This window comes from Peromyscus eremicus, chromosome 7 (genome assembly GCF_949786415.1).
Source record: "Peromyscus eremicus chromosome 7, PerEre_H2_v1, whole genome shotgun sequence".
NCBI classification, from domain to species: Eukaryota; Metazoa; Chordata; class Mammalia; order Rodentia; family Cricetidae; genus Peromyscus; species Peromyscus eremicus.
Window position 1 is genome coordinate 72334804 of NC_081422.1, and position 24867 is coordinate 72359670.

At 44.5% G+C, this 24867-nt stretch overlaps 1 protein-coding gene across 1 annotated transcript; it reads left to right on the top strand.

Moving 5' to 3' along the window:
* The first annotated feature begins 2531 nt into the window (after nucleotides 1-2531).
* Gcm1 (glial cells missing transcription factor 1) lies at nucleotides 2532-15954 on the top strand. Its single transcript, XM_059267026.1, has 5 exons — nucleotides 2532-2606; nucleotides 10653-10905; nucleotides 12038-12150; nucleotides 13103-13231; nucleotides 15211-15954. Exons 1-5 carry the CDS (start codon nucleotides 2532-2534, stop codon nucleotides 15952-15954), a joined length of 1314 nt encoding a protein of 437 aa, XP_059123009.1.
* Nucleotides 15955-24867: the final 8913 nt, after the last annotated feature.

The following is a 24867-nucleotide window of genomic DNA, read 5'->3' on the forward strand; positions in this document are numbered from 1 at the left end:
CTGTCTAGCCCAGGCTGGCCTTGAACTCAGAGACACTCTCCGTTTGCCTTCTGAGCCCTGGAATTATAGCTTTGCACCACCACCCTGAGCTACACAGAACTTCTCGGCATTTTTGATTCTGCTTTGTATCTCCAGAGCCCGGCAGACTACCTAGAAGAGAGCAGACCTGGTGTCCTAAGGATATCTCTAAAGGAAAAAACTCACTAAGGACATCTTGAGGAAGAACTGAATTAATGGGAAGGCTTGGTACACTAAAGAATTAGGGTGGTAGGCTAGCGTTCAATGTTTCTGGTTTAGGGGATGTTAGCTGTCTAAAAACTATTTCAATAATTTCCACCGTCACCATGGTGTCTCCACCACCATGTCTCTGTGTCTGCCTTCTCTCTCACACAGGCAGGACAAATGGTGGGAAACTGCATCTTCTGTGAATCGGTCGCTCTTGGACTTGACCTATGAAACTACCAGAAAAAAAAAAAAAAAAAAAGAAAGAAAGAAAGAAAATCTGTACATCTTCACAGGGCTCTTTTTCCCCCCTCCAACATCCCTTTGAGTTAGACATCCTCTTCAAATAGAGGAGGGGAAAGTTCAGAAGCACACCATAGAATATTCATCACATGGCTGGCACCCTGAGCAAAGACAGGCTGCTCCTACCTGTCCCTGGCTGAAAGCATCTTGATTTTGATTGGACAGTTGCCAGAGTCATTAGCATAGTGTACCCTGACCTGGATTAGGGAACAGCGTCCACTCAGAAATGACCAGAGCCTGCAGGACCTGAACCAGCGCTGACACTTGTCTGGAGAAGAAGCCTGAAGGAAGGAATCAGGAACACTGAGGCTGGAAAGTGTAAGTGACTCACGGCCACAGGCCGCTGTACGGCTTCGTTTGTGCTAGTCCTCGGTCTGTAAAAATGATGAAAGCTGAACATGCCTTGGTCAAGACACTTAAAAAAAAAAAGGAAATCTTGACAGACTTAGATTTTTTTTTTTTATTTTAATCCTGGGGAAAGATTGAGTTTACTTATTGAAGGGATAAATCAGGGTTGCTTTTTTTTCCCTGTGTTTTATTCTTAATTTTTTAGGGAAATTAAAAATTAATGCTTATTCCGTAAAAGCGCGTGTCAAGGAAGAGTGTTTTTTAAAGTCTTAAAAATGCTTATAGTCTTTTAGAGTGAAAATTCTATTCCCTTTCTCTTAATTTAAAAGCAAGTTTCTAGTCTCAGTTTTTTGTTTTTATTTAATAAATCTGTTGTGTGCTGCGGATCATATCTGTTCTAATTAGCTATAACCAAGTTTGGGCTAGCGGAGTTATGGTTGTGACTGTGACTTAATACTTACGTCTTCTGTATCTGTCACTTAAGCTGTCTCAATTAGGGTGTCAACCATTTTTTTTTTCAGCAGCTCAATAATTACTTCCTAAACATAGAAATTTACTTAGAAGTTGCAGGCAATGAGCCGTGGCTGGGACTCGGTGGTGCCGTGTAAGGCCTCGGTGTCAATCCCCGGCACCACCAACTCGGAAACAAAAATAAGAGAGACAGAAAGCCTCTCAAGTATTTAGTCTTGAATGCCCTCATTTGCGTGGGGGAAGGGACTTCATGTTTCTTGGGGCTGTTACCACAGGGCTGGAGCTGATCTTGGAAAGGTGAGGATCAGTACGTGGGTTTTATCTCCGAACATATTCGTGAATTGAAATTGCTATGGGGATATATCCTAGGTTCACTGTGTATCTTTATGTAAATTTACACAATTTATGTAGGAATAGGTCTAAGCCGCTGGCTCCAGGCAGCAATGGCTCCAAAGGCTCTCATAACCAAGGCGTCTAGCAATGAGGAAGGAAACCCAAACCCAAAGGCAGAAGCCCTGACCAGTGTCTGGGAACCCCAGACAAGCTACTGAGGCAAGTCCAGTGGCTTCGGCTGCTTCTTTCTCATTGGCAGTTGGTACTTGCAAAAATGCCAGTGAAATTGCTATTTCTGGCGGACAGGTGATAAATGAGGTTTGTTGTTGTTGTTGTTGGTTTTGTTTTTTTGGTTTGTTTTTTGCATTGCTTTACTTTGCTTTTTATTTTATTTTAACATTTATGAGTGTGTGTGTGTGTGTGTGTGTGTGTGTGTGTGTGTGTGTGCAGAGGTCAGAGGACCGCTCGTGGGAGTTGGTTTTCTCCTTCTGTCACGTGGGTTCCAGGGACTGAACTCAGGTCTTCATGCTTGGTGGCAAGCACCTTTACCTGTGAAGCCACCACCACCCTCTTTTGACACAGTCTCGTCTCACACCGTAGTTCAGGCTGGCCCTGAACTCGTGGCAATCTTCCTGCCTCAGCCTCTGGGGTTTGAGCCACCACAAGTAGCCCCACAGTTTTTAATCTCATACATCATCAGTGTTGCTATCATTTATTTTATTTTATTTTTTAGCTTTGGAAAACAAGCCCCTAAGCTGCTCGCGTGGACAGACAGACAGTTTTGAGAGTGAGAGCTCTCTAGCACGTCTCTGAGAAGCTGAGTAGAGGGAAGCCTGTGGTGACGCGATCTTATCATGGAGCTGGACGACTTTGATCCTGAAGACAAAGAGATACTGAGCTGGGATATTAATGACATGAAACTGCCACAGGTATGCGCTTGCAGGATTGCCCCCAGCGTGTGGCTCTGTAGCCTGACAATTAACCCGCCAGGTTCTAGAAGGGAGCCTGCGAGGTCCTAGCCGGCTAAACTACTTCAAAGCTCCAGCCGTACAGCCAACTGAGGTGTTTCAAGGGGAGATGCAAGGCCTGGGATCTGGGCATCTCTTTATTTTCCAGACACCCCAGGAATAGACCGTGATAAGGAAAGCGCTGCTGGGTCCTCCCTGTCAAAGCTGGTTCGCTCGGGTTAGCACTCAGTTCACAGTACTTGCCAGTTGGACTGACGCCTCGTAATGCATAAGACTCCATCTCACCTTCTTTGCCATAGTACTTTTTTTGTTTTGTTTTGTTTTGTTTTGTTTTTCGAGACAGGGTTTCTCTGTGTAGCTTTGTGCCTTTCCTGGGACTCACTTGGTAGTCCAGGCTGGCCTCGAACTCACAGAGATCCGCCTGGCTCTGCCTCCCGAGTGCTGGGATTAAAGGCGTGCGCCACCACCGCCCGGCCCATAGTACTTTTAACAGTTAACCCTGAAGCTGGGATATCTGAACAGTGGTACCCTTGGGCAATACAGCTACTCTTGAGGGACTGATGGAAATACCAGTGGGCTCGCTGGGTGACTTCTACTCTACCCAGGAGTGCTTTGCTTTCCATACTTCCTCTATGGCAAATGCTGTGTGTGTGTGTGTGTGTGTGTGTGTGTGTGTGTGTGTGTGTGTGTATGAGAGAGAGAGAGAGAGAGAGAGAGAGAGAGAGAGAGAGAGAGAGAGAGAGAGAGAGAGAGAGAGAGGAGGGAGGGATGGAGAGGGAGAGGGAGAGGCTGGGTCTTACTCAGCAGCCTAAGCTAGCCTTAAATCCCCCAAAGGATCTCAAATTTGCCTTGAACTCACAATCCTCTTGCCTCTGCCTCCCAAGTGCTGGGATCACAGGCCCAGCTAGCGACTGACCTTTGAACTCTAATTTGATGAAAAGCATTAATTAAGACCAAGTTTCCGTGGTTATCATTCCTGACTATCTTGTCCTCTCTTCCCGGGGCTTAAAGATGCTTTTACTGGACGTTGCTTGGAAAAGTGACTATGAACAGTAACCCCGGAGTCCACTGGGACCCAGTGTCTGTCTGATCCTGGGAACAGGCAGGGCAGAGGAGCTGGGGATTCCAGTCTCGGCTCGTGACCTTTCTGGGTTCCCTCTCTAATGGACACTTCTTTTTGATTCTCTGTTTTCTCTTAATTTCCCCTTGAGGTCTCCTTTGGTGGACTGTTGAGAAAGCTGAAAGACAGAAAATAGACCCATGCATTCAAGGGGGCAAATCTGCCATCACTAAGGCAGGCAAACATCGTTCTCAGGACTTGCGTTGGGAGTTGCTCATGATTTGTACTGCAATCGCTGTAGCTGTTTTAGGGGATCTTTAGAGTAAATTTTAATTGCTATTGGTTCAATGGCCCATATTTCTCCCTCTTTTTAATTCCATGCTTGCACCCCCAGAATGTGAGCTGAGGATAATCTCTAGAGCTGAGGTCGGCAGATGGGGAAGAACTTGAAACTGGCAGGTGGGGCAACCCTGTGTAGTGACATGCATTTCTCCAGGTGTGGTATTGCATGCCTGTAACCCCACCACATGGGAGGCAGAGACAGTGGACCCACCACAAGTCCGAGGCTTACCTTAAAAAGGAAAGGAAAAAAAAAACCATGCAATTTTCCTGGACAGAGGACCAATATCATTCATCAGCTCCGTAAAAAAAGAGGAAGAACCACTTCCCTGAGGGAAACTCAGGGCCCAAAAGCTCCTGTTCCAGCATGAATTCCCAAACTCCAAAGCATTCTTGACTCCTTAGGCCACCGTACAGGAAAGTCCACAGCAAACATGTACACTTTCGCTCTGGAAACAGATCCTTTGCAGTTGGTGAGCAGGGAAAAGGTTGCTTATGGAAAAGCTATTCAGCTTATAAAAGTCAGGGCAATAATTAAAAGTGCAAACATCCTTTAGTATGATCTGAGCAGACACCATTCCATCCAGATCTGGGTTTATTTGAATTCTGAAATTGTATCTACGACCAGTTAAGGTGAAAAATGAAAGATCTTGGGGGGCATTTTCAACAGCGGGGCTTGTGTGTCAGAGGGTACCCAATGGGAAACTGAGGACCTGGAGGCACTGGCCTTGGACTTGAGTTCCAGCTGTACCTCTCTCTACTTCTAGGGCTCCTGAGAATTATCTGCCTCTCCTCAAATTCCTTTTCCTCCTCTGAAAATGCTGCTTCAGCATGCAGGGGTCTCTTCTGTACCCATTGATTCTGATAGCCAGGGATTCCAGAATGGTCAGCCTGGGCCTGGTGGGTGGTTTCATTTGTTTGTTTATTCATATTTATTTAATTCTTTCCTTCTTTCTTTCTTTCTTTCTTTCTTTCTTTCTTTCTTTCTTTCTTTCTTTCTTCCTTTCTTTCTTTCTTGTCTTTCTGTCTTTCTTTCTTTCTTTCTTTCTTTCTTTCTTTCTTTCTTTCTTTCTTTCTTTCTTTCTTTCTTTCTAATATGTGTGAGTATTTTGCCTGTGAGTATGTCTGTGTACTACGTGCATGCCTGGTGCCCTCAGAGGCCAAAAGAGGGCAGTGGATTCTCTGGAACTGGAGTTACAGCCAGTAGGGAGCTGCCAAGTAGGTACTGGGAATTGAACCCAGTTCCTCTGGAAGAGCCACAAGAGTTCTTAACCATTGAACAGTCTCTCCAGCCCTATTTATTTAAGTTTTTGAGTCAGGGTCTCACTCTGGAATGGGCTAGAATTCAGTATGTAGCTTGGGTTGGCCTTGAACTCATAGAAACAGTCCTGCCTCAGCCTCCCAGCTAGTTGGATCTGTATAGCTTTTACTTAGCTGGTCTGGCATTCACATCATAGACCAGGCTAGCCTCAAACTGGTGATTTCTGCCTTTTGAGTGGTGGAGTTCCTGCTGTGAGCTCACATGCCCAGCTTTCCATTTCTCCTAATACATCCACTACGTCATCCCGGAAGCACAGGCACTTGGCTACACCGTCATGGATGGAAGTCTGTTTCCAGGACAGTGTACTATGCCAGTTACACTTTCCTGTTCTAGTCCCCTTAAATTACACTTGCACCTGCAAAATCAATCTCACTGTAGAGTTATCTTGTTCCAAGCAGCAGATGTCTGATGTTGGTCTTGTCTTACTGTCACTCAAAATGTGGATTACATGATCCCAGAGAGTCTCACCCTCGTCACACAGGCTATGACAGTTGAGAGATAAAATTGTAACTTTTTTTTCCTTTTTAGCTGAAAATTGAGGAGACACTCAATGCTCTTTTCTACTAAATAGTAGTCATTTCACAGGGAATGGAGAACCCTCTGTTCTCACAGCAGCTGGCTTTCCTAAGCCGAAGAAGAGTTGTTTCAGTAACACATGGACACCTTAATCATTTTGTTCCTGAACACTGGGCAGTTGTCAGGTCAAATTCATGGCCGAAACAACACTAAGATATTTACTCACACGATTCCTATCTGGTTGTCTTGGTGGTGGTGGTTTTGTTGTTGTTTTGATTGTTTGTTTTGAGGCTAGAACTCACTATGTAGCCCAGGCTGGACTTGAATTCATTATGTAGCTCAGGGTGGCCACGAATTCAAGATCCTCTTGCTTTTGCCCTGGCTGAGATGGCAGGAATCATGATGCCTCGCTAATTTCACTTTGATTTGTAGTACTGTGGGCAAAGGCAGGGCTCCATGCACACTGGTTAAGTATGCTCTCACTGGGCTTCACTGAGCTGTACTGTCCACCCAGTTCCAAGGCTTGAGTCCACTTCAGTTTCTCTGCAGAGAAAACATTCTTTAAACCAGTGGAGTCGCCTGTGACAGGGCTATAGCTCCAGTTAGTTTATGGCTGGATCAAGACTTTAGCCAGCAAATTTTTCTTCTCCTCCACAGAGGATGAGCCCCAAATCACGGCTGTATGAACTCTCTATAGATTCAGGTGCCCGCACGTAATCACAAACAATCAGATGTGCTGAGTGATGGAGAGGTAACAGGCAAACCTGATTCTGGATTCTTCATCAATTTACTATTGCCCTGCATGGCTAGGTCATGTTGTTTCTCATGCAGACATCCGTAATTTCACCCTCTCTGCCCACCTCCTGCTTGACCTCCAGTCTCTCAAGCTCTCCTGGGACAGCTCCACCTATTTGGACACCTGAGATTGTCGAAGCCCTTGTTATTAGGTCTGGGGCTCTGCCACCCAGAGCTTCTGGTGTGATGGTGTTGGCAACATTCCTGCATCTGTGGCGATAAGACTCTCACCCATCACACATCTTTGGCTTGGGTAGTAGGAGTGGGAAAGTGAAGGGAGAAGAGAGAAGAGAGGAGAGGGACGTGAAAGAGAGCATGAGAGAGGGAGGAACGTGACCTAGCAATGTGGAACTTCCTTCCTCAGATGGGAAATGGCAGGATTACTAGCAATTCCTGATGCAAAGACCTTTGTTGACTCCTGATGACATTTAGAACTCCATCCACCTATAGCTGGCCCAGAAGAGGCAGATTCACTCAAAAAGTTAACTGTAGGGTCAGAATGACAGTATATTTTGTTTCCTTTTGCTGTTGTTGTTGTTATTGGGTTTTTAACTAAATAACCTTGGCTGGCCTGGAATTTGCTCTGTAGACCAGGATGCCTTGAACACAGAGATCTGCCTACCTCTGCCTCCTGAGTGCTGGGATTAAAGGTGTGTGCAAAGGATTAATAAGTAGTAAGTATTTATGCTGGAAGACAATTGCTTCATACACGAGTAGACTGTACTAACAATGGAAAGGAATTTTAATGTACTAATGTGATGTAAAATTTTGGCTTTTTTTTTCTTTTTCCTTTCTTTCTTCTTATTTTTTGAGATGGTCTCTCACTATAGTCCAGGCTGGCCTTGGCCTGGAAACAATCCGCATGCCTCAGCCTTCCAACTGCTAGAATTACAGGCAAAACCCACTTCCCCTTGCTTATAATGTGAATATTTTGATACCTAATTTAGGAATTTGATTTTATTAGCTTTATATAATAGTAATATATAATTTTTGATAGCTTATTAAAGCTCCAAATGACTAAATTAAATTAAAATGAAGGTCATATAAGGAGTGTCCTTGTGTTCTCATGCAGCTAAAAGGTACTGCGAACGTTATAGGATTAAATTTCCTTGTAAAAAAGTATGCAGAGAAGCCATAGAAATATCAATTAAATTCCTAATGATGCTACCAAGGAGATGATAAAGTATAAATTTGTTCGATGTGACATGTTGGAAAACTTAAGGATGTTCCCTTTCAATTATAAACTTCTTAACCGAGAGCAAAAACAAAGAGTTACTCATGAAAAGTTAGAAATTAAAGTAAACAAAGTATCTAAAAAGAAGAAAGTGTTTTATGAAAAGTTAGGAATTAAATTAACAAAGGTTCTGAAAAGAAGGGACCATTTTTCTGGGAATTGCTAACAAGGTTAAAAAGTGGTGGTCTCGGTTTTAAAACCTCACACTCCTGGTGGCAAACTGCATGGGCTTTCAGAAACGCCCTGCTCTTCTTCCTTTGGGTCCTGGCTATTTGGAGCATCTGGATCCACCATCCTTCCAATTTTAATATAAAAAAGCTGCCAAAGATTCCACTGAAAGTCCAGGCAAATGACAGAATGAATAAACAACAGCCAAGAGAAGAGCTTCATGCGTTCACATTTCCTTCTAGTAGGTTCCTCGCTTCATACACTATTGCCTTATTAATGGAACTAGAAAAGTAGGGCATCAGGGGTGCCATGTGAGAAGAAACAGCTTCAAAGATGTTGAGGGTCACTTCTTCCTCCACACACATGAAGTCTTTGCTTTGGTCACAACATCAGAGGGGTTCTCATGGATACACTTCACTTCTTCTGGTTCATGGGATTTGTAGTTCTGACCTTGGCGGGAGTGGGTGGGTGGGGCGCTCCCATAGAAATCCCCGCTGTCCTCTAAGAGTCTGACCCCCTTGTCTTCTTTGTCTTGATACCTGTGTGTCTTTTAAGAACAATACAAATCAAGTCCACCAGTTCTTTATAGTTAAAATGATTAAAGGTAAATCTATATTTTAGTGTTTTAATCTGCATTGTAATTATAGGTTAAGAGTGCTTACTGCTCTTTGCAGAGGACTGGAGTTCAGTTCTCAGCTCCCAAAATGGGTGCCTGCACTCAGGTGCACACACCACTCCCCACGCAAACACATAATCATAAAATAAATCTTTAAAAAGTAAAGAAAAATATTCTGCTATGCTTTTCTGAGATGGAAAGCAGAGATTAGAATTTCAGTCAGCAGGAAGAGAAGACGGCTGATGTTGAGGTTCCAGGGGGCTTCTCACGTGGACACTGAACCACATCAAGGTCACAGTTCCCAAGAAAAAGCAGATAGTCAGGGCATCTTCCCTGACTGTGTTTTCCAATAAGGAGGTTCTGCAGCTGCCTGCTGGGCCTCAGAGGCACCTCCAGCAACACAGGCTTGATTTATCTCCTTCCTCTGGGGCAGAAGTCTAACCCGGGGATGAGATGGGGAGTGGGGGTGTGTGGGGATGCTCATCTATCCTGCCACTGATGTTCATCTCAGTCTCTCTTCAGACATTCCTTGGTTTTGCTAATTAATATTCTGTGTTGTATATTCTTGTTGGGAAAGCAAAAGATTAGTACTTTGATTTCTTTTTCTGGCTTTTTCAGAATCTTCTACCACAATCTCTGAGAGTCTTCTAAATGAAAACTGTTCTTATTTTTATGTCAGGTCTCTGAGAGTCGTGATGATGGGCACAGTCAAACCAGGATGATTCTCCTTCTAAGAGCTGGGCAGGATCTGCCACATGCAGCATCAATCACCATTGTAGGGCTGGGGAAATGAGTCACACCCAGTCACTATGTTTATTTATATAGCCCAGAGCTTGCTAGATGCTGTGACAAGTCTTACATGTACAATATTTAATCCCCAGAATTCCTGAAGTAGGAGAGTCTCGTCATCCCTATTTTACACATGCAGGAACAGAAAAGAAAACAAAGTGACTTATGATCTAAGGACCACCCCCCCTTTTTTTTAGTGTGATTTTGTTGTGCTTCAAATTTTTAAATAAAATCTGCTACCATGACTGCTTTGACAGTCCATGCATAGCCACCACCACACGTGTTAGCCAGCCTCTAGAGCTCTTTCTCTTGCCGAATTGGAACTCGAGACCCACTGAGTCACAGCTCTTACCTTGCACAACACAGTCCACTCAGATGTCCACAGGCAGGGAGCAGGGCAGCACCTGGTAAGCAGGCAGGCAGGCTCATCCTGAGTCCTCTGCATGTCTGAGGGGTGGAGAAAAATAAGGAAAACTGTCCATGGAGGGAAAAGTGAGTTTCCAGACCTCTTTGAACCAGAGCTCTGCATTGCTTACCTCTGGTGACTTTGTAATTCCCGGGATGGTAACCAATGTGGTATGAGACATTATCTCACTGTGCTTTCCTGGCAAGATGACTTCACCCTCAAAAATTCTTTCGGAGAAATGGCCCTTACTGTTATCACCAATGGCTGGAGAAACAGCAGAATTCAGGAGAGCTAAATTCTATCTCATCTTGTTGCAAGAGACCAAGTGCTTCATAGACACAGCAGACACTCTACCACAAGCGTGTTGCCAGGGGTTCTCAACCTGTGGGTCGTGACCCCTCTAGGGATCAAATGACCCTTTCACAGGGGTCACCTAAGACCATCAGAAAATGCAGACATGATTCTCGACAGTAGCAAGAGTGTAGTTATAAAGTATCAACAAAAATAATTTTATGGTTGGGGGCGGGGGGGGGGTCACCACAACACGAGGAACTGTATTAGAGGGTCGGAGCACTAGAAGGTTGAGAACCCCTGTTTGTGCTCACAGATCCCACCACCGGAATTAAATTCAGGTCAGGCTCTACCAGGGGCGTCTTGCTCTGCCTCAGTGGCCCGGATATCTTTTACATCTATTAACTCTACAGAGGCAGACCGGGTGGGTTTTCCAGATGAAACTGTAACAGAATCTTGGTGTTTCCGTCAGAATGTGAAAAAGACGGACTGGTTCCGGGAGTGGCCGGACTCGTACGTGAAACACATCTACAGCTCGGAGGACAGGAGCGCACAGCGCCACTTGAGCAGCTGGGCCATGCGCAACACCAACAACCACAATTCCCGCATCCTCAAGAAGTCCTGCCTGGGGGTGGTGGTGTGTAGCAGGGACTGCTCCACCGAGGAGGGCCGCAAGATCTACCTGAGGCCTGCCATCTGTGACAAAGCCCGGCAGAAGCAGCAGAGTGAGTGGGGCTTGGGGACGGCAGCAAGGAGGCCGGGAGTCGACTTGGATGTCCCAGCCAGAGCGGACATGTCCCAGGGGCCCAGGCAACCCTCCCACTGGAGTTAGGTGACAGCCAAGGCATTCTAACGGAGAACTCTCTAAGAGAGAGCCACCTCTCCGCTTCCCCTCACCTCTGCCTACAAGGCCTCCCGTGTGCCCCCCACAAATGCCCCCGTTGCTTTGGAGAGAGATTGACTCATGGAAAGTTCAGGAGAAATTAGTTCACAGACTTGCTGCCTGGCACCTGAGTCCCGGCGAGATCCCAGTGAACGTGCTCTTCGTGAGTGGCACAGCAAGACGAAATTTTAAATTTATAAACTCAACTTTGTTCACTAAGATTTATGACATAATTACCAGTGGAGATGTTCACTCTTATTTTTTTTTTTTTTTTTTTTTGGTTTTTCGAGACAGGGTTTCTCTGTGTAGTTTTGCGCCTTTCCTGGAACTCACTTGGTAGCCCAGGCTGGCCTCGAACTCACAGAGATCCACCTGGCTCTGCCTCCTGAGTGCTGGGATTAAAGGCGTGCGCCACCACCGCCCGGCTTATTTTTTTTTTAAAGATCATATCCATTGGATTGTGAAACAGATGCTTCCAATGTTCCTGTCCCTAACTCACTTTACACCCCGTTATTTCATGTTCTTTCCTAGTAACGTGTTTTCAAAACTTCCTCTCAGTCACTTACAACTTAGTGAAAAGTTAATGGCACTGTCCTTTCTCTCCCATGGGGCTTTGTCCCTTAAATCGGAGTTACTGATCATCAAATAAAATACTTTTCTATATAAAGAATACTTGATAGTCTTGAATAAGTGGGGGCAACTTCTGTTGCGCCGAGTGCTTTGGCCTGTAAAATAACCCCACTTGTCAGGCAGCTGTTGACTGTATCCATGTGTGAGCCCAGTTGGCTATTGGTAGACAGAGTGCTGGTTTTGGGTGAGATGTGGGGGTTAGCGGTGGGATGGGGGTTGGGTGGGTGAGTGGGGTGTCTTCTCCTTTATCCTGGACCCAAAGCCGAAAGCCAGCAGGGCACCCCAGACTCCGGAGTCAGCAGCCCGTGTGGTCTACCCAGCTACTCTCCCTGCTTCTTCTGCAGGGAAAAGCTGTCCCAACTGCAATGGCCCTCTGAAGCTTATTCCCTGCCGAGGTCACGGGGGCTTTCCGGTCACCAACTTCTGGAGGCACGACGGCCGCTTCATATTCTTCCAGGTAGGGTTCGAGGTATTAACTCGGCTTCTCTTTCATGTGGCAGGTGTCTATCGTGTTTTCTATGGAGGAATTTTATCAGCGGTTGTGGGTATAGGGGCATACGAGACTGTGCCCACCCTCTGGGAGAGCCCACATGCCTTACTTCACCGGGGGTGGAGCACTGGCAACCCCGAAGGCCGAGCCCCTCCACGCCTGAGGAGAGAGGATGCCTAGCCTTGCACTCCTAGGCTAGCACAGGCCCCATTCAGCTCGTGCTGTCCACAGACCCCAGCGTGGGTACCGGTGCTGACTCGGCACTAGCTCGTACGCAGGAACCCCTAGATTCCCCCAGGAAACCCCAGCTTTCTGCAAGGTTTGTTAAGAAACACCAGTCGGGCCCGGATGTAAAAGTGGGCTCTGGTGCCAGACTGTCTGTGGAGGATTGACAACCCAGCCCTCCCAAAGACATGGCCTCGCTCTGGAGCATTTGGCCAGCTGTGATGTAGCTGTTCCCACAGCGGCTGAGCTCCAGCTACCAGCCCCTTAACGCCAGCTCACTCAAGGGCTGAATGTTTCATACTGGGCTCCCAGCTTGGCTGTGGGAACCCCGGGCCCGCTAACTGAGAGAGGTTATGCAGGTGACATCCCTTCTCTAGGCCTCATTAGTTTCTTATTCTGTCAACTGGAGTGATAATAATGGTAGGTATGTAAGCACGGTGCCAAAGATTGAGAGAAGATGAGCATGGCAGGCATACATGATGGGAGGCAGACTTCACATAAGGAAGTGACCTCATAAGACAGGAGGCAGGGGTGAGCACCGTGAGCTTGGGAAGAGTTCCGCTGCTGCGGCTGGCGGCCTTGCTAACACCAGGTCCCAGGAGAGGACAGACAGAGAACGAAAGCTACGCCCTGTGAAGTGCGATCCAGTGACTCATTTTTTTTGTTTCGTTTTTACTACTTTGCCTCTTTTTAGTCGAAAGGAGAACATGACCATCCCAAGCCAGAAACCAAGCTGGAAGCGGAGGCCAGGAGGGCGATGAAGAAAGTGCACATGGCGTCCGCCTCTAGCTCCCTGCGGATGAAGGGGAACCCAGAAACAAAGGTCAGCTGCCCCGGGGAGCTCACCGTGCATCCAGGCCTCACCCCTGCAGTGGGCGTGGTGGATGGCCTCCGTCCTTCACTGACCACTGAAAGCAAACATTCTCTTCTATCTGGCCTGTCTATAAGCAAGCATGGCATCCACTGAGCAAATCGAATCTGAGATTTTATTTTATTTTATTACCATATTTGAAACAGGCTTGCAAATATTCAATATGATCATAGATTCATCATCCTTAATCCAAGTTGGTTTTTTTTTGGGGGGGGGGGTTGGTTTTTGTTTTTTCCGAGACAGGGTTTCTCTGTGTAGCTTTGTGCCTTTCCTGGATCTGCTCAGTAGACCAGGCTGGCCTCTGCCTCCCAGTGCTGGGATTAAAGGCGTGTGCCACCACCGCCCGGCTTAATCCAAGTTTTTAAAAAAGAGCTTGAATCAGTATTTAACTCATATTTGGCAGCTCTACATTTTAGTTCCAATAAACTCAGAATTAATCAAAACAATCTTCACAAAATGTTACTAGCCTTATGCTTTTGGAGTTTTTGTTTTCAGGTTTCCAGACATCCCTAGAACAGATTGTTTTCTTAGCTTGTCTAAATAATCAGATGGTCTAGAGCCATACCACCCTGAGTGTGTCTGACTGACTTCATCAGTGGTTCTCATCCTTCCTAATGCTGTGATCCTTTACTACAGTTCTTCACGTTGTGGTGACCCCCAACCATAAAATTATTTTCGTTGCTATTTCATAACTCTAGTTTTTGCTACTGTTATGAATCATAATGCAAATATCTGAGATGCAGGATATCTGATATGCAACCTCCCAAGGGGTTGTGACCCACAGGTTGAGAACTGTTGGTCTAAACAATCAGATAGTTGTTAAGCTAGGTGGTCTCTAGTGTGATCCCAGTTCTTGGGACACTGACACATACCAGCAGTCAGGATCCAGAGTTTGAGTCCAGCCTGGGCTACATAGTGAGACTCTGTTTAAAAAAAAGTCCCTGAAAATTATGGCCACTCCAGTGGTAGAGGGAAGTGTGGAGACTATGTCAAGAAGCACACCACTCCGAGGGCCTCATAGCATTACAGGTTTGTCTGGTTGATGTAGTGCTAATTCCTGCTTGGAGAGCTCTAAGTGTACCTTATCTACAAGGAATCGTCATTTAATCTGTTACAAGGGACCTGAGCTTCCAAATCCCCGTGGCTGATCCTCATTGTTCATCTCAGCCACAGGGCATCTCAGCCACTTTGCTTAAACAGAATCTTTCTCTCCTTCCCTCAGACTCTCTTCTTAGGAGGGGAGAGCTTATATAAAGAGCTAGATAGCAGCTTCTTCTCCTATGGGATAACATAGTTCGCCTCAGGGGTAATATGGTTACTCCGTCTATATAAAAAAAAAAATTGATGCTGACGAGTTTATGTCCTATTCCGTGTAGTTTCCATGAGCTCAGAGAAAAGTCTCTAAAGGAGAAAAACAAGTGAATCCAACAATACCACAGTCTCTCACACTAAGAACTGGATTAGTCTAGGTCGGGAAGAAGAAAAAGGAAGATGTGGAAGTAGGGGTGAGGGTTAGCCCTGAGAATTGTACCAGGACTAGAACCTGCAGGAGTGTTTTGTGTGTGTGCATGTGTGTGTGTGTGTGTGTGTGTGTGTGTGTGTGTGTGTGTATGTGTTGGTTTGGTTTTTTAATAGCCTCCTATAAATGTTCCAAAAAAGCAGTTAGACATCTGACACCTGAGCATGACGCATACTAAACATCCACGGAGTACATCTGGCCTTTCACAGGTTAGAAAGTTGTAAACTGGAATAGGAGTCAGTGTCTCCTCGAAGGTTCCCAGCAGCTGTGGAGAGGCTGTCCCTATGGTGGAAGTATGCAAGGAATGAGGGCAATCTTATCGAGGGATACTTGCAGAATAACTCGGGGGTGCCGGGGGTAGCCATGTGGCTTTGCTTAACTTATTAACGTGACTGTTCATTTCCCTTTCCAGGTTCTTCCAGGTGAAATACCGAGTCAGGGAAGTTTACCTTTAACTTGGTCATTCCAGGAAGGCGTCCAACTGCCCAGCAGTTACAGCGCACCTTTAATAGCTAACGCCCCCCAGCAGAACTCCCTGAATGATTGCCTATCCTTCCCTAAGAGTTACGATTTGGGGGGAACCACTGAGCTGGAAGATCCAACTTCTACCTTGGACTCCACTCAGCTCTATGAGAAATTCAAATTCTCCAGCGGAAGGCTCTACAGCACTGAAGACCAGTTTCAGCCTCCTGTCCCTGGGGTCTACACAGATTATGACGACTTACAAGCCTGGAATAAAAATGCCACCGCCTTAGGGAGAAATCCTAACGATGAGCCCTGCTATCCCAGCTATCCTCTGCCCGTGACCGGCTGGCCCTGCGACTTCTTCCCCTCGCAGAGCTCTTTGGAACCCTTTCCCCAACAGATCCCACTGGAGGCCCCTGCAGCCCCAACTGGCTGTCATCCGCTGTGGTCCAATCCAGGAGGTGAGCCTTATGAAGAGAAAGCGCCTATGGATTTCAACAGCTATGTGCCTGCCCTCACGTACCACTCACCTCAGCAGGACCCCTTTCTGCTCTCCTACGGCTCTCATCCTCAGCAGCAATACTCTCTGCCCAGCAGGAGCAGCAAGTGGGATTTTGACGAAGAGATGGCCTGCACGGGTTTGGATCACTTCAACAATGAAATGTTTCTAAACCTCTGTCCTTTAAGATGACTCAACATCCCCTCCCCCGACACCACCACCAAGTGGTGATTGGTTAAGGAGTTGGAAGGATAGCCTTAGAAAATGGGTTTCAAACCATAGCCCCGGAGAAGAGTTGGAATCATGACAAGCAGTAGACAAGACTTTCGTTTTTTAATCTATCTGTCTCTTCACCTCGCCAGTGCTACTGTGTTTACCTGTACGAAGGAATAGAAACTCACTTGTGCCAGATATAGTGGCCCACATCTTTAATCCCAGCCCTCGGGAGGCAGAGGCAGTTGGATCTCTGTGAGTTCAAGGCCAGCCTAGTCTACATAGTGAGTTCCAGGACAGCCAAGGCTATGTAGAGAGAATCTGTCTCAGAACCCACCTACCCACCTCCAAAAAAAGAAAGAAAAAGGAAAAAAAAAAAAAAAGGAAAAAGGAAAACTAAATAGAAACTCTTGCGTTGTGGGGCAAAATGCTCTCTGATGCCCTGTTCAAGCTTTGGAAATTCAGCATCCACCTTGGCAGGGCTGTCTGGAGCAGTTTTACTGTGGATAACATGTGCCAACTTAACATTTCATCTATACCTTTCAGAAGCTAAAGACGAAGGAACAGAAAGAAGACAGAAGAGCTATGGAGGTGTAGAGTTGAACATTTTACCCAAGAAGTATTTAATACTTTGCTTAGTTTTATTATTTTTTTTTTAAATGTTTTCTAGATTTGTGACTTGTCAAAACAAGAGGCGTGACCTCATCCTATTTATAAAGAACGGAAAACAAATGAACACGGGAAGAGAACAGAATCCACCTCTCCTTCCCTTTCTCCTTCTCAGTGACTCCTCCTTCCACAAGAGCTGAGTCTCTGTCCTGTCCTACTCATTTTTATCCTTCATGGTATCTCAATGTCACATTCATATATGAGAAATTCTTGCTTGAAAGTCTTCGTGAAGGGTTGTGGGTGTGGCTCCACAGAGGAGAGCTTGCTTAGCATGGTGAAGGCTCTGGGTTCAATTCCCAGCAACGAATTCCAACAGCAAAGCTTTCTTGGGCATGGAGGGCACACCTGTAATCCTGGAATTTAGGAGGCTGAGGCAGAAGGATAATGAGTTTGAGGTCAGCCCAGGCTACATAGTGAGAACCTATCTCAAACAAATTTAGAACATTCTTCCTGGAGGTGGAGGCGAGGCTCCGTAGTTCAGCATGTAGTGCTGAATGGGGCTTTAGGCTTGGTACCCCAAACCCAAACAGCTAAACAAAGGAGTCTCTGTTCCTTAGTCAACTGGTCAGTCCCCAGTCTCTGCTGAAGTACTTTCCAGAAAAGACAGTACAAAATCTGGAATGAACCTTGCCATAAGCAAGTGTTTTCAAAGTAATCTTTACCGTTTGATTTGTAACTAATGTGTATGATACAAGAATCAAAAATAAATGATATCTCTTGTTGCTCTGGTCCTCTGCAATACTAAAAGCTTTCTTGTCTACCCCATAGACTAATGACATTTTCTAAATACATATGTAAATATTATTATACGTAATATATAAAATATAGTTTTCTATATTATTGTATGTCTGTGTGTGATGTCATATCTGGTATTGTATCAACTCTGGCTTTTGCCATTTTAGGTTACAATTGAACAGTGGAAGCTGAGTGGCCTCATTTTCAATGGCACATAGCCATTAGTATTATAATTAAATGGTATCCATTCATAGACATTCACATTGTTTGAATCTAGTAAATTCTTTGGTGTGAATGCAGAAATATTTAATTTAGCAGAGTTCCACTGCAAATGCTTGTATATGCCCATGAAGGCCGGAAACCAGACCTCCTTCAGAAGCTCCCAGTGAGTGAAGGTGGATTCCACTCCACCCCAAGGCCCTTCCACATCTCAAAACGGATCTCTAGGTTGGCTCTTTATAACTGTGCTAACTTTGGATGTACTCCCATACAACAGTGCCATTTTGTCTTTTGGAGGGAACCTAAATAATTGTACATTTGGTCTATTTTAAAGGGTTGTTGAGGAAGCCAGTGAGATGGCTTAGCGGGTAAGGATGCTTGCCACCAGGCTGATGACTTCAGTTCAGTCCTCGGAACCCAAATGGTAGAAAGAATTACTCTAGCAGGTTATCCTCTGACCTCCGTGTACGCTCATTGCACTCCCACCTATGTGCATAAACATACACAATAAGTGTGAAAAGAAGCATAACCCACATAAGGAAGAGTGCAAAAGTCATAGTACATAGCTCAACACATTGAGATCGCCAAGTCTGCCTGCCATGTTGCTGGTGTACATTCTCTTGGGGGAAACAATGTGCTTTTCAGATTAGACACAGTTTATTTGAACATCTACAACTGCTTACAAACAATGGCCTTCCAATGAGGTCCTATTGAGTATCACCTAGGCTGTGGGATGTAGCTATGGGCCTGATGGAGTTTCCTATACCTGGACAGTTCTAATTGCATTGAAAGAAAAAGAGAACCAATGGCTGCTGGGGGAATTTTAATTTCTATTGTTCTGTGATGCTTTAGTATTACAAATATTTTTCTCCACTAGACTGAAGTGTAGCTAGAGTTTTCCTGCCTGGCCCACGGTCAGGACAAATCTCTCTCACCTGCCAGTCCCACAGCCGCTCAAACCCAACCAAGTAAACACAGAGGATTATATTGGTTGCAAACTGTATGGCCGTGGCAGGCTTCTTGCTAACTGTTCTTACAGCTTAAATTAATCCATTTCTATAAATTTATACCTTGCCACATGGCTCATGGCTTACCGGCATCTCTACATGCTGTTTGTCATCGTGGCGGCTGGCAGTGTCTCTCTGACTCAGCCTTCCACTTCCCAGCTTTATTCTCTTCCTTGTCCCGCCTACACTTCCAGCCTAGCCAATGGCCAATCAGTGTTTTATTTATTGACTAATCAGCAACACATTTGCCATACAGAACATCCCACAGCACTGAAGCACCCTTTCATCTCAACCATTTTCACTTTAAAGAAATCTATAATCTTGAGATTTATCAAAACAAGGACACGTGATTAACTGCCAGCTCCACTCGCACACCCAACTCCCAGCCTTCCAAAGGCTTCTGCTTCTTAACTCTGCCGCTTCTCACACTTAGCTCTAGATGTCCACATAGCAAGATTTCACAGCTGTGTTTTCACGTTGTGTGTCTGTGGAATTCTGACCACAGATTAGGATCTAAGAGCTTTGTAATGGTACCAGCCCCACCCTTCACCACCTTTACTGTATATATGTTTGATGATTTTGCCCATAGTATACTTGGTCATTTTGTGTAATGAAACCCAGCCAAAATCAAGATATAGAATACTGCCATCATCCTAAAAATTTCTGTTGGTGTGGGGTTAGGGGAGAGGTGGAGAGATGGCTCAGCAGTTAAGAGTGTACACTGCTCTTACAGAGGACTCAGTTCAGTTCCCAGCACCCATGTCAGGTGGCTCACAGCTTCTACAACTCCAGCTCCAGGGGAATCTTACACACTCTTCTGCTCTCTGTGGATACCTTTGCTCGCTCGCATGCACACAGACATACACAAATAAACATGATTAAAAATCCTTTTGCAGAGCAGTGGTGGCACATGCCTTTAATCCCAGCACTCAGGAGGCAGAGGCAGGTAGAACTCTGAGTTCGAGGCCAGCCTGGTCTACAGAGCAATTTCCAGGACAGCCAGGGCTATACAGAGAAACTCTGTCTCAAACCACCACCACCCACCCACCCCAAAAAAAACTTTTAGAAAGTGATTGGGTCCCTTCTCAGTCAACTCTTTCCCTGATTCCCAGCCCCCAGCAGCCCCCGTGCTTTTCCGTTGCTACAATGTCGCTACAATGTTGCATTCTTTGAAAGGACCTGCAAGTGAAATCACAGGCCTTTAAAATCTGCTTTCTTACTCCCCACGATGCTTTTAAGATCTACAAATGTCCCGTGTGATATTAGTCAACTTGTTTACTCAGTTATATAGGAATGAATCACACTTCATCCATAAGTTAACCTGTGTACATTCAAGCTGTTTCCAGCTTTGTAAATTATGGATAAGACTATTATAAATGTCCAATTAAAGGCTCTTGCGGACATTTCTCCAGCCTGTGTACCTAGGCATGAAATCATGTCATCACATGTTAAATGCATGCTGTGTCTAACATTCATAGATACTGCTAAGTTGTGTGGCAAAGTGGCTGCAGTGTTTTTCAGGCCTGTCAGAAGTAGACATGAACGTTCCCCTCCTTGACTTCATTTTCCAAGCTCCTTTCATTCTTGGCCATTCTTAGAAAGAAGTAGTGGCAACTCATTGAGGCTTTGTTGTTTGAAATAGGGTCTTACTCTGTAGACTTGGCTGACCTGGGACTCACTGTGTATCCCAGGCCTCCCAACTGCTGGAATTACAAGCATAAGCTATCTTGCCTGGCTTCTTTCTCACTGAGGCATTAAATTACATTTCCCTGGTGACTTACAGGGTTGGGCATCTTTTTATGTTTTATTTACCACTTATATGGCTTTGGTAAAGTATCTACTCAAATCTTTTGCCTATTTCTTTGTTTGGTTACAGATAATGAGGTCTGAGAATTATATCTTCAGGATCTAAATCTCCAGTCAAATATGTGTTTTTGTAGGCTTTTTGCTTTATGTCATCTAAATAAACATTTGTAATCAAATGTATGATTTACAAATATTTTCCCAGTTATTGCATCCTATCTAATACAAGGTCACAAAGATTTTTCTCTATACTTTCTTTGAGAGATTTTAGCTACTATAGTTAAGTCAAGCTCTATTTCTACATAAATTTCATGTATGAGGTATGAGGCAAGGATTGCGTTTCATTTTGAATAAGGATATTAAATTGTCTCAAAGGCATTTGTTGAATCAATATTTCCTCGCAATCTGAAAAGATTAATATTCAGAATTTCTAGGGCCCGAAGAAATGGCTCAGTAGCTAAGAGCACTTGCTGAGCTTACAGAGGACCAGGGTTTCATTGCCAGTGTCCACACGATGGATCAGAACCATCTGCAATTGGTTCCAGGAGATCTAACATGCTCTTCTGGCCTTTGTGGGCAGCAGGCACATCTATAGTGCACGAGTGCACGTACATGCATGCAAACACTCATACACATTAAAAAAACAGTCTCATTTCCTGGAACCCATTGCTATTTCTTTGATTACAGTTTCTATACCTTTACAGATAACCTTGACTGGTAATCCTATTTGGAGTCATGTTCATTTCTTTCATCTCTGTATGCATGTAAAAAGTTAGGAGCACAACGTAATTCTATGCAATAGCAGGTTTCTTACGACATTTTTACACAGGCTATGATCTGCTTTGATCTCATCTACACACCCCTGTTGACCTCTCTTGCCACCTTCCTGTCTCTTGCTGGTCTCCTTCTGTGTCTTTTTAAAACTTTTGGACTTTCTACACAAGACAGCACATAGTTGTCTGTCTTTTTGACTCTGGCTCTTGACATGAAGATTTCTAGTTCTGTCCAATTTTCTAATTTTCTTGGCCAGTTATTTTCTTGCCAGACTTAGAATATGTCTTTTCATTCCTTTCTGGCCTACAGCATCTGTCTGTACTGAGAAATCCATCAGTTTAGAGAGGACATCTTTGCTTGGTACTTTTCTTCTTGCAGACTTTAAAATGATTTTTTGACAGTTTGATGCACGTTGTGGTGATATTTTCTTCATGGTTTTTAGTGTCCTTTAAACTTCCTGTCCATGGATGTACATATCTGTCCCAACATTAGGTGAATCATTTGCCGTTATAACAACAAATGCATTTTCCTGAGCTTTTTTTCTCCTGGTTTTCAGGTATTTTATAAATGACGAAGCTTCATTCAGTTTGATGTTGCCACACAGATCGCCAATTCTTTCATCAATATTTTTCCATTTTTCTCTTTCTTTCTATTTGTATCACTGCAACACGCTCTTTTGATTTTAGATTTGTTCTTAAGCTCTATATAGGTCTATATTATATTCCGAGCATATTGTCCTCATATCCCTGGTCTGCTCTGTTGACATTTCTTTCTGTTCCCATAGACAGACTTCTACATTCATATCATATGTGAACATATAGTTTAAGTGTAGCTTTAAATATCGATATAAAATCCAGAACCCACAAATGAGAGAAAAATATACAATATTTGTGTTTCTGACACTAAATTAATTTATTTAATATGATCCTTTCTCCAGTCATATCTACTCTCTTACAAATGACTTCATCCTTATTTATGGCTGAAAAAAATTTCCATTGTGTGTAGAAAGCACTTTTCCTCATCCATCCCTGTGTTGTTGGCCATCTAGGTTGGTCCATCACTTAGCTACTGTGAACGGTGCTGTGGCAAACACTGATGTGCAAGCATCTCTGTAGTTCTGGCTTCCATCCAGGTCGCAGGAAGATCTGCTTTTAGCTTTTTTTTTAAAGAAATCACCACACTGGCTTCCACGTGCCTAGACTAGTTTACCCTCCTGGAAGAAGGGTGTAAGTGTCCCTTGGTCTACATCCTCAACATGTCTTGTTTTCCTAATGACTGCCATTTGGACTGGTGTGAGATGAAATCTCAGTGTTTGGCAGGGCAGTTCCAAAGACCAAGTCTTCTTCAACATCCCACATTCTTCCTTCTGCTTGGTTGACCCCTTGTTGAGGCTTTGTCTGTGTTGTTGATTCACTGAGCTCTTCATTTCCTTGCATATGAATGGTGCTTATCCAAAATCCCTCTTTCCTGAACTCTTCATTCGTCCATAGCTTATTCTCTGTTTTCTCTGGGAACTTACTGACCTTTTTATGATTGTTCTTTTTGGGGGGTATTTTGTTCATTTCAATTTCTTTGGACTCTGTTTATAGGAAAATATTACATTGGTTTTGGAAGCATCAGGTTACTCGACAGTAACCTCATATTTCTTTTCCTTCTACATTGAGATGTGTACATCTGGTGGATCAGGTACCTCTATTATTTTCAAAGGATGCATTTCTTTTTTAATTATTTTATTTTTATTTATTTTTAAAACTATTTTATTTTCTATTTAATTATTTTTATTTTATGGTATTTTCACTGCATGTATGTCTCTGCCATATGTGCATGCCTGGTGTCTACAGAGGCCAGAGAGGGTGACAGATCCCCAGAGCTGGAGTTACAGACAGTTATGAGCTACCACATGGGTACTGGAACTTGAACTTGGGTCCACTGCAAAAACAGCAAGTACTCCTAACCAGTGACCCGTGTCTCCAGTCCCAGGGTGACTTTTTAATAAGTGTGTATCTCCTGGCTTGGGATATCAGCTTATTATGCAATGCTGGCTTTCATTCTAATGAGACATAATACTGAAACTTCCCTAGAGCTTCTTAGGTTCTGATTAAGGGCTCTGAACACAGTGAATATTGAGGAGGGTCAAACAGACTCAGTGTCTCTTGGACCACACAAAAGTAGGGATACTCTGGTAGTGTAGGCAGGTTTTGTAAGTATCAGGGGGTGAGGGGCAGTTAATTCTACAGTGAAAATGGTATATATATAATATATATCATACATATATATGTGTATATATATTTCTATATATAGTGAGAGTAATAGTATCCTTTCTTCTTTAGTTTTGTGTGTGTATATATGTATATATATATATATACACACACATAAATAAAACTAATTTATACACACACATATAATATATATATATATATATATATATATATATATATATATATATATATGTGGGTCTCATGTAGCCAGACCAGTCTTGGATAGGCTGTGTAATCCAGGATGACTTTGAATTTCTGATCCTCCTGCCTCCACCTACCAAGTGCTGCGATTCTAGGTATGTGTCACTATGCCTGATCCATAGGGTTCTGGGGATGGAACTCAGGGCTTTGTCCAAGATAGATAAGCATTCTACCAACTGAGCTACATTTCCAGCCTTCTTTTATTTTTTTAACCCCCATAAAGAAAGCTGCTATTAAGTCATAGGCACACAGTACTAAGAATGTGAACAATTTCCTCCTGCTAGGGAAGCAGGGAGGCTGACTGCGGATCTTCACCTCTGCTTTGGCTCCTCCCAATCTCCCAATCTCATCCCAACTCTGAAGCAGAACACCTGCCACAGTCTCCCTTTCCTCTCTGACCCCATCCTGAAGAGATCATAGAGCTCTCTTCCAGCCTTCCTTCCCCCAAGTCCTCCCAGTATCCCAGCCTTCAACACCAGCAGACATTCCCTGGGAATACACCAACTGAGCAGGCTAGGAAAGCAGGATAGCTATCTAAACACCTTAATCACTTCCTCCTCTCATCCAAATCCAGTCCCCAGTTTCGCTCCTAGCTCTGCGACGGGACATCTGCTACAGAGCTCTTTCCTCCACTGCGGGCATCACTTACAGATTTCACAGACCTTCCCCTCCTAACCTCTCTTCCCCAACTAGTTGCTTTATTCCAGCCCCCAACTCCAGCAGGCACTCCCTGCTAACCCACAGACCACTCATGCCTAGGAAGCAGGTAGACTAACTGCAGATCTTCCCCTCTCCTTCTGTTCCTCCAGGTCCAATCCCCCAGTCTCACCCCTGGCTCTATAGCAGACCCCCTGGAGTGATTTCTCCTTCACTCTCTGCCCTGTTCCAAGGAGACTAAATAAGCAGGTCCTGGTGGAATACTCTGCTTCCCTCTGTCCTGTGAACCCTCTTGGATCACTAACCCATCCTCATTCCTAAGCATCAGCTCCCAATACCCAGAGACACATCATACCTGGGGGACCCCCAGTGGCCACACTTTTCAGGGACACAGAAAATTTCCTGCCAGGCAATGTACAGCCACCATTCTCTCAAAGAGAGAGGGGGGGAGAGGGAGAAGGAAAGAAAAGGAGGAGAAGAAGAAGAAGAAGAAGAAGAAGAAGAAGAAGAAGAAGAAGAAAAAGAAGAAGAAGAAGAAGAAAAGAAAAGAAAGAAAGAAAGAAAGAAAG

What these genes read in the sequence shown, in the direction of transcription:
- Gcm1 (XM_059267026.1), top strand. Translation starts at nt 2,532, where the DNA reads ATGGAGCTGGACGACTTTGATCCTGAAGACAAAGAGATACTGAGCTGG. An exon ending in ATGACATGAAACTGCCACAG is followed by an intron (nt 2,607 to 10,652) that starts GTATGCGCTTGC and finishes TGTTTCCGTCAG; the next exon opens with AATGTGAAAAAGACGGACTG. An exon ending in AGCCCGGCAGAAGCAGCAGA is followed by an intron (nt 10,906 to 12,037) that starts GTGAGTGGGGCT and finishes CTTCTTCTGCAG; the next exon opens with GGAAAAGCTGTCCCAACTGC.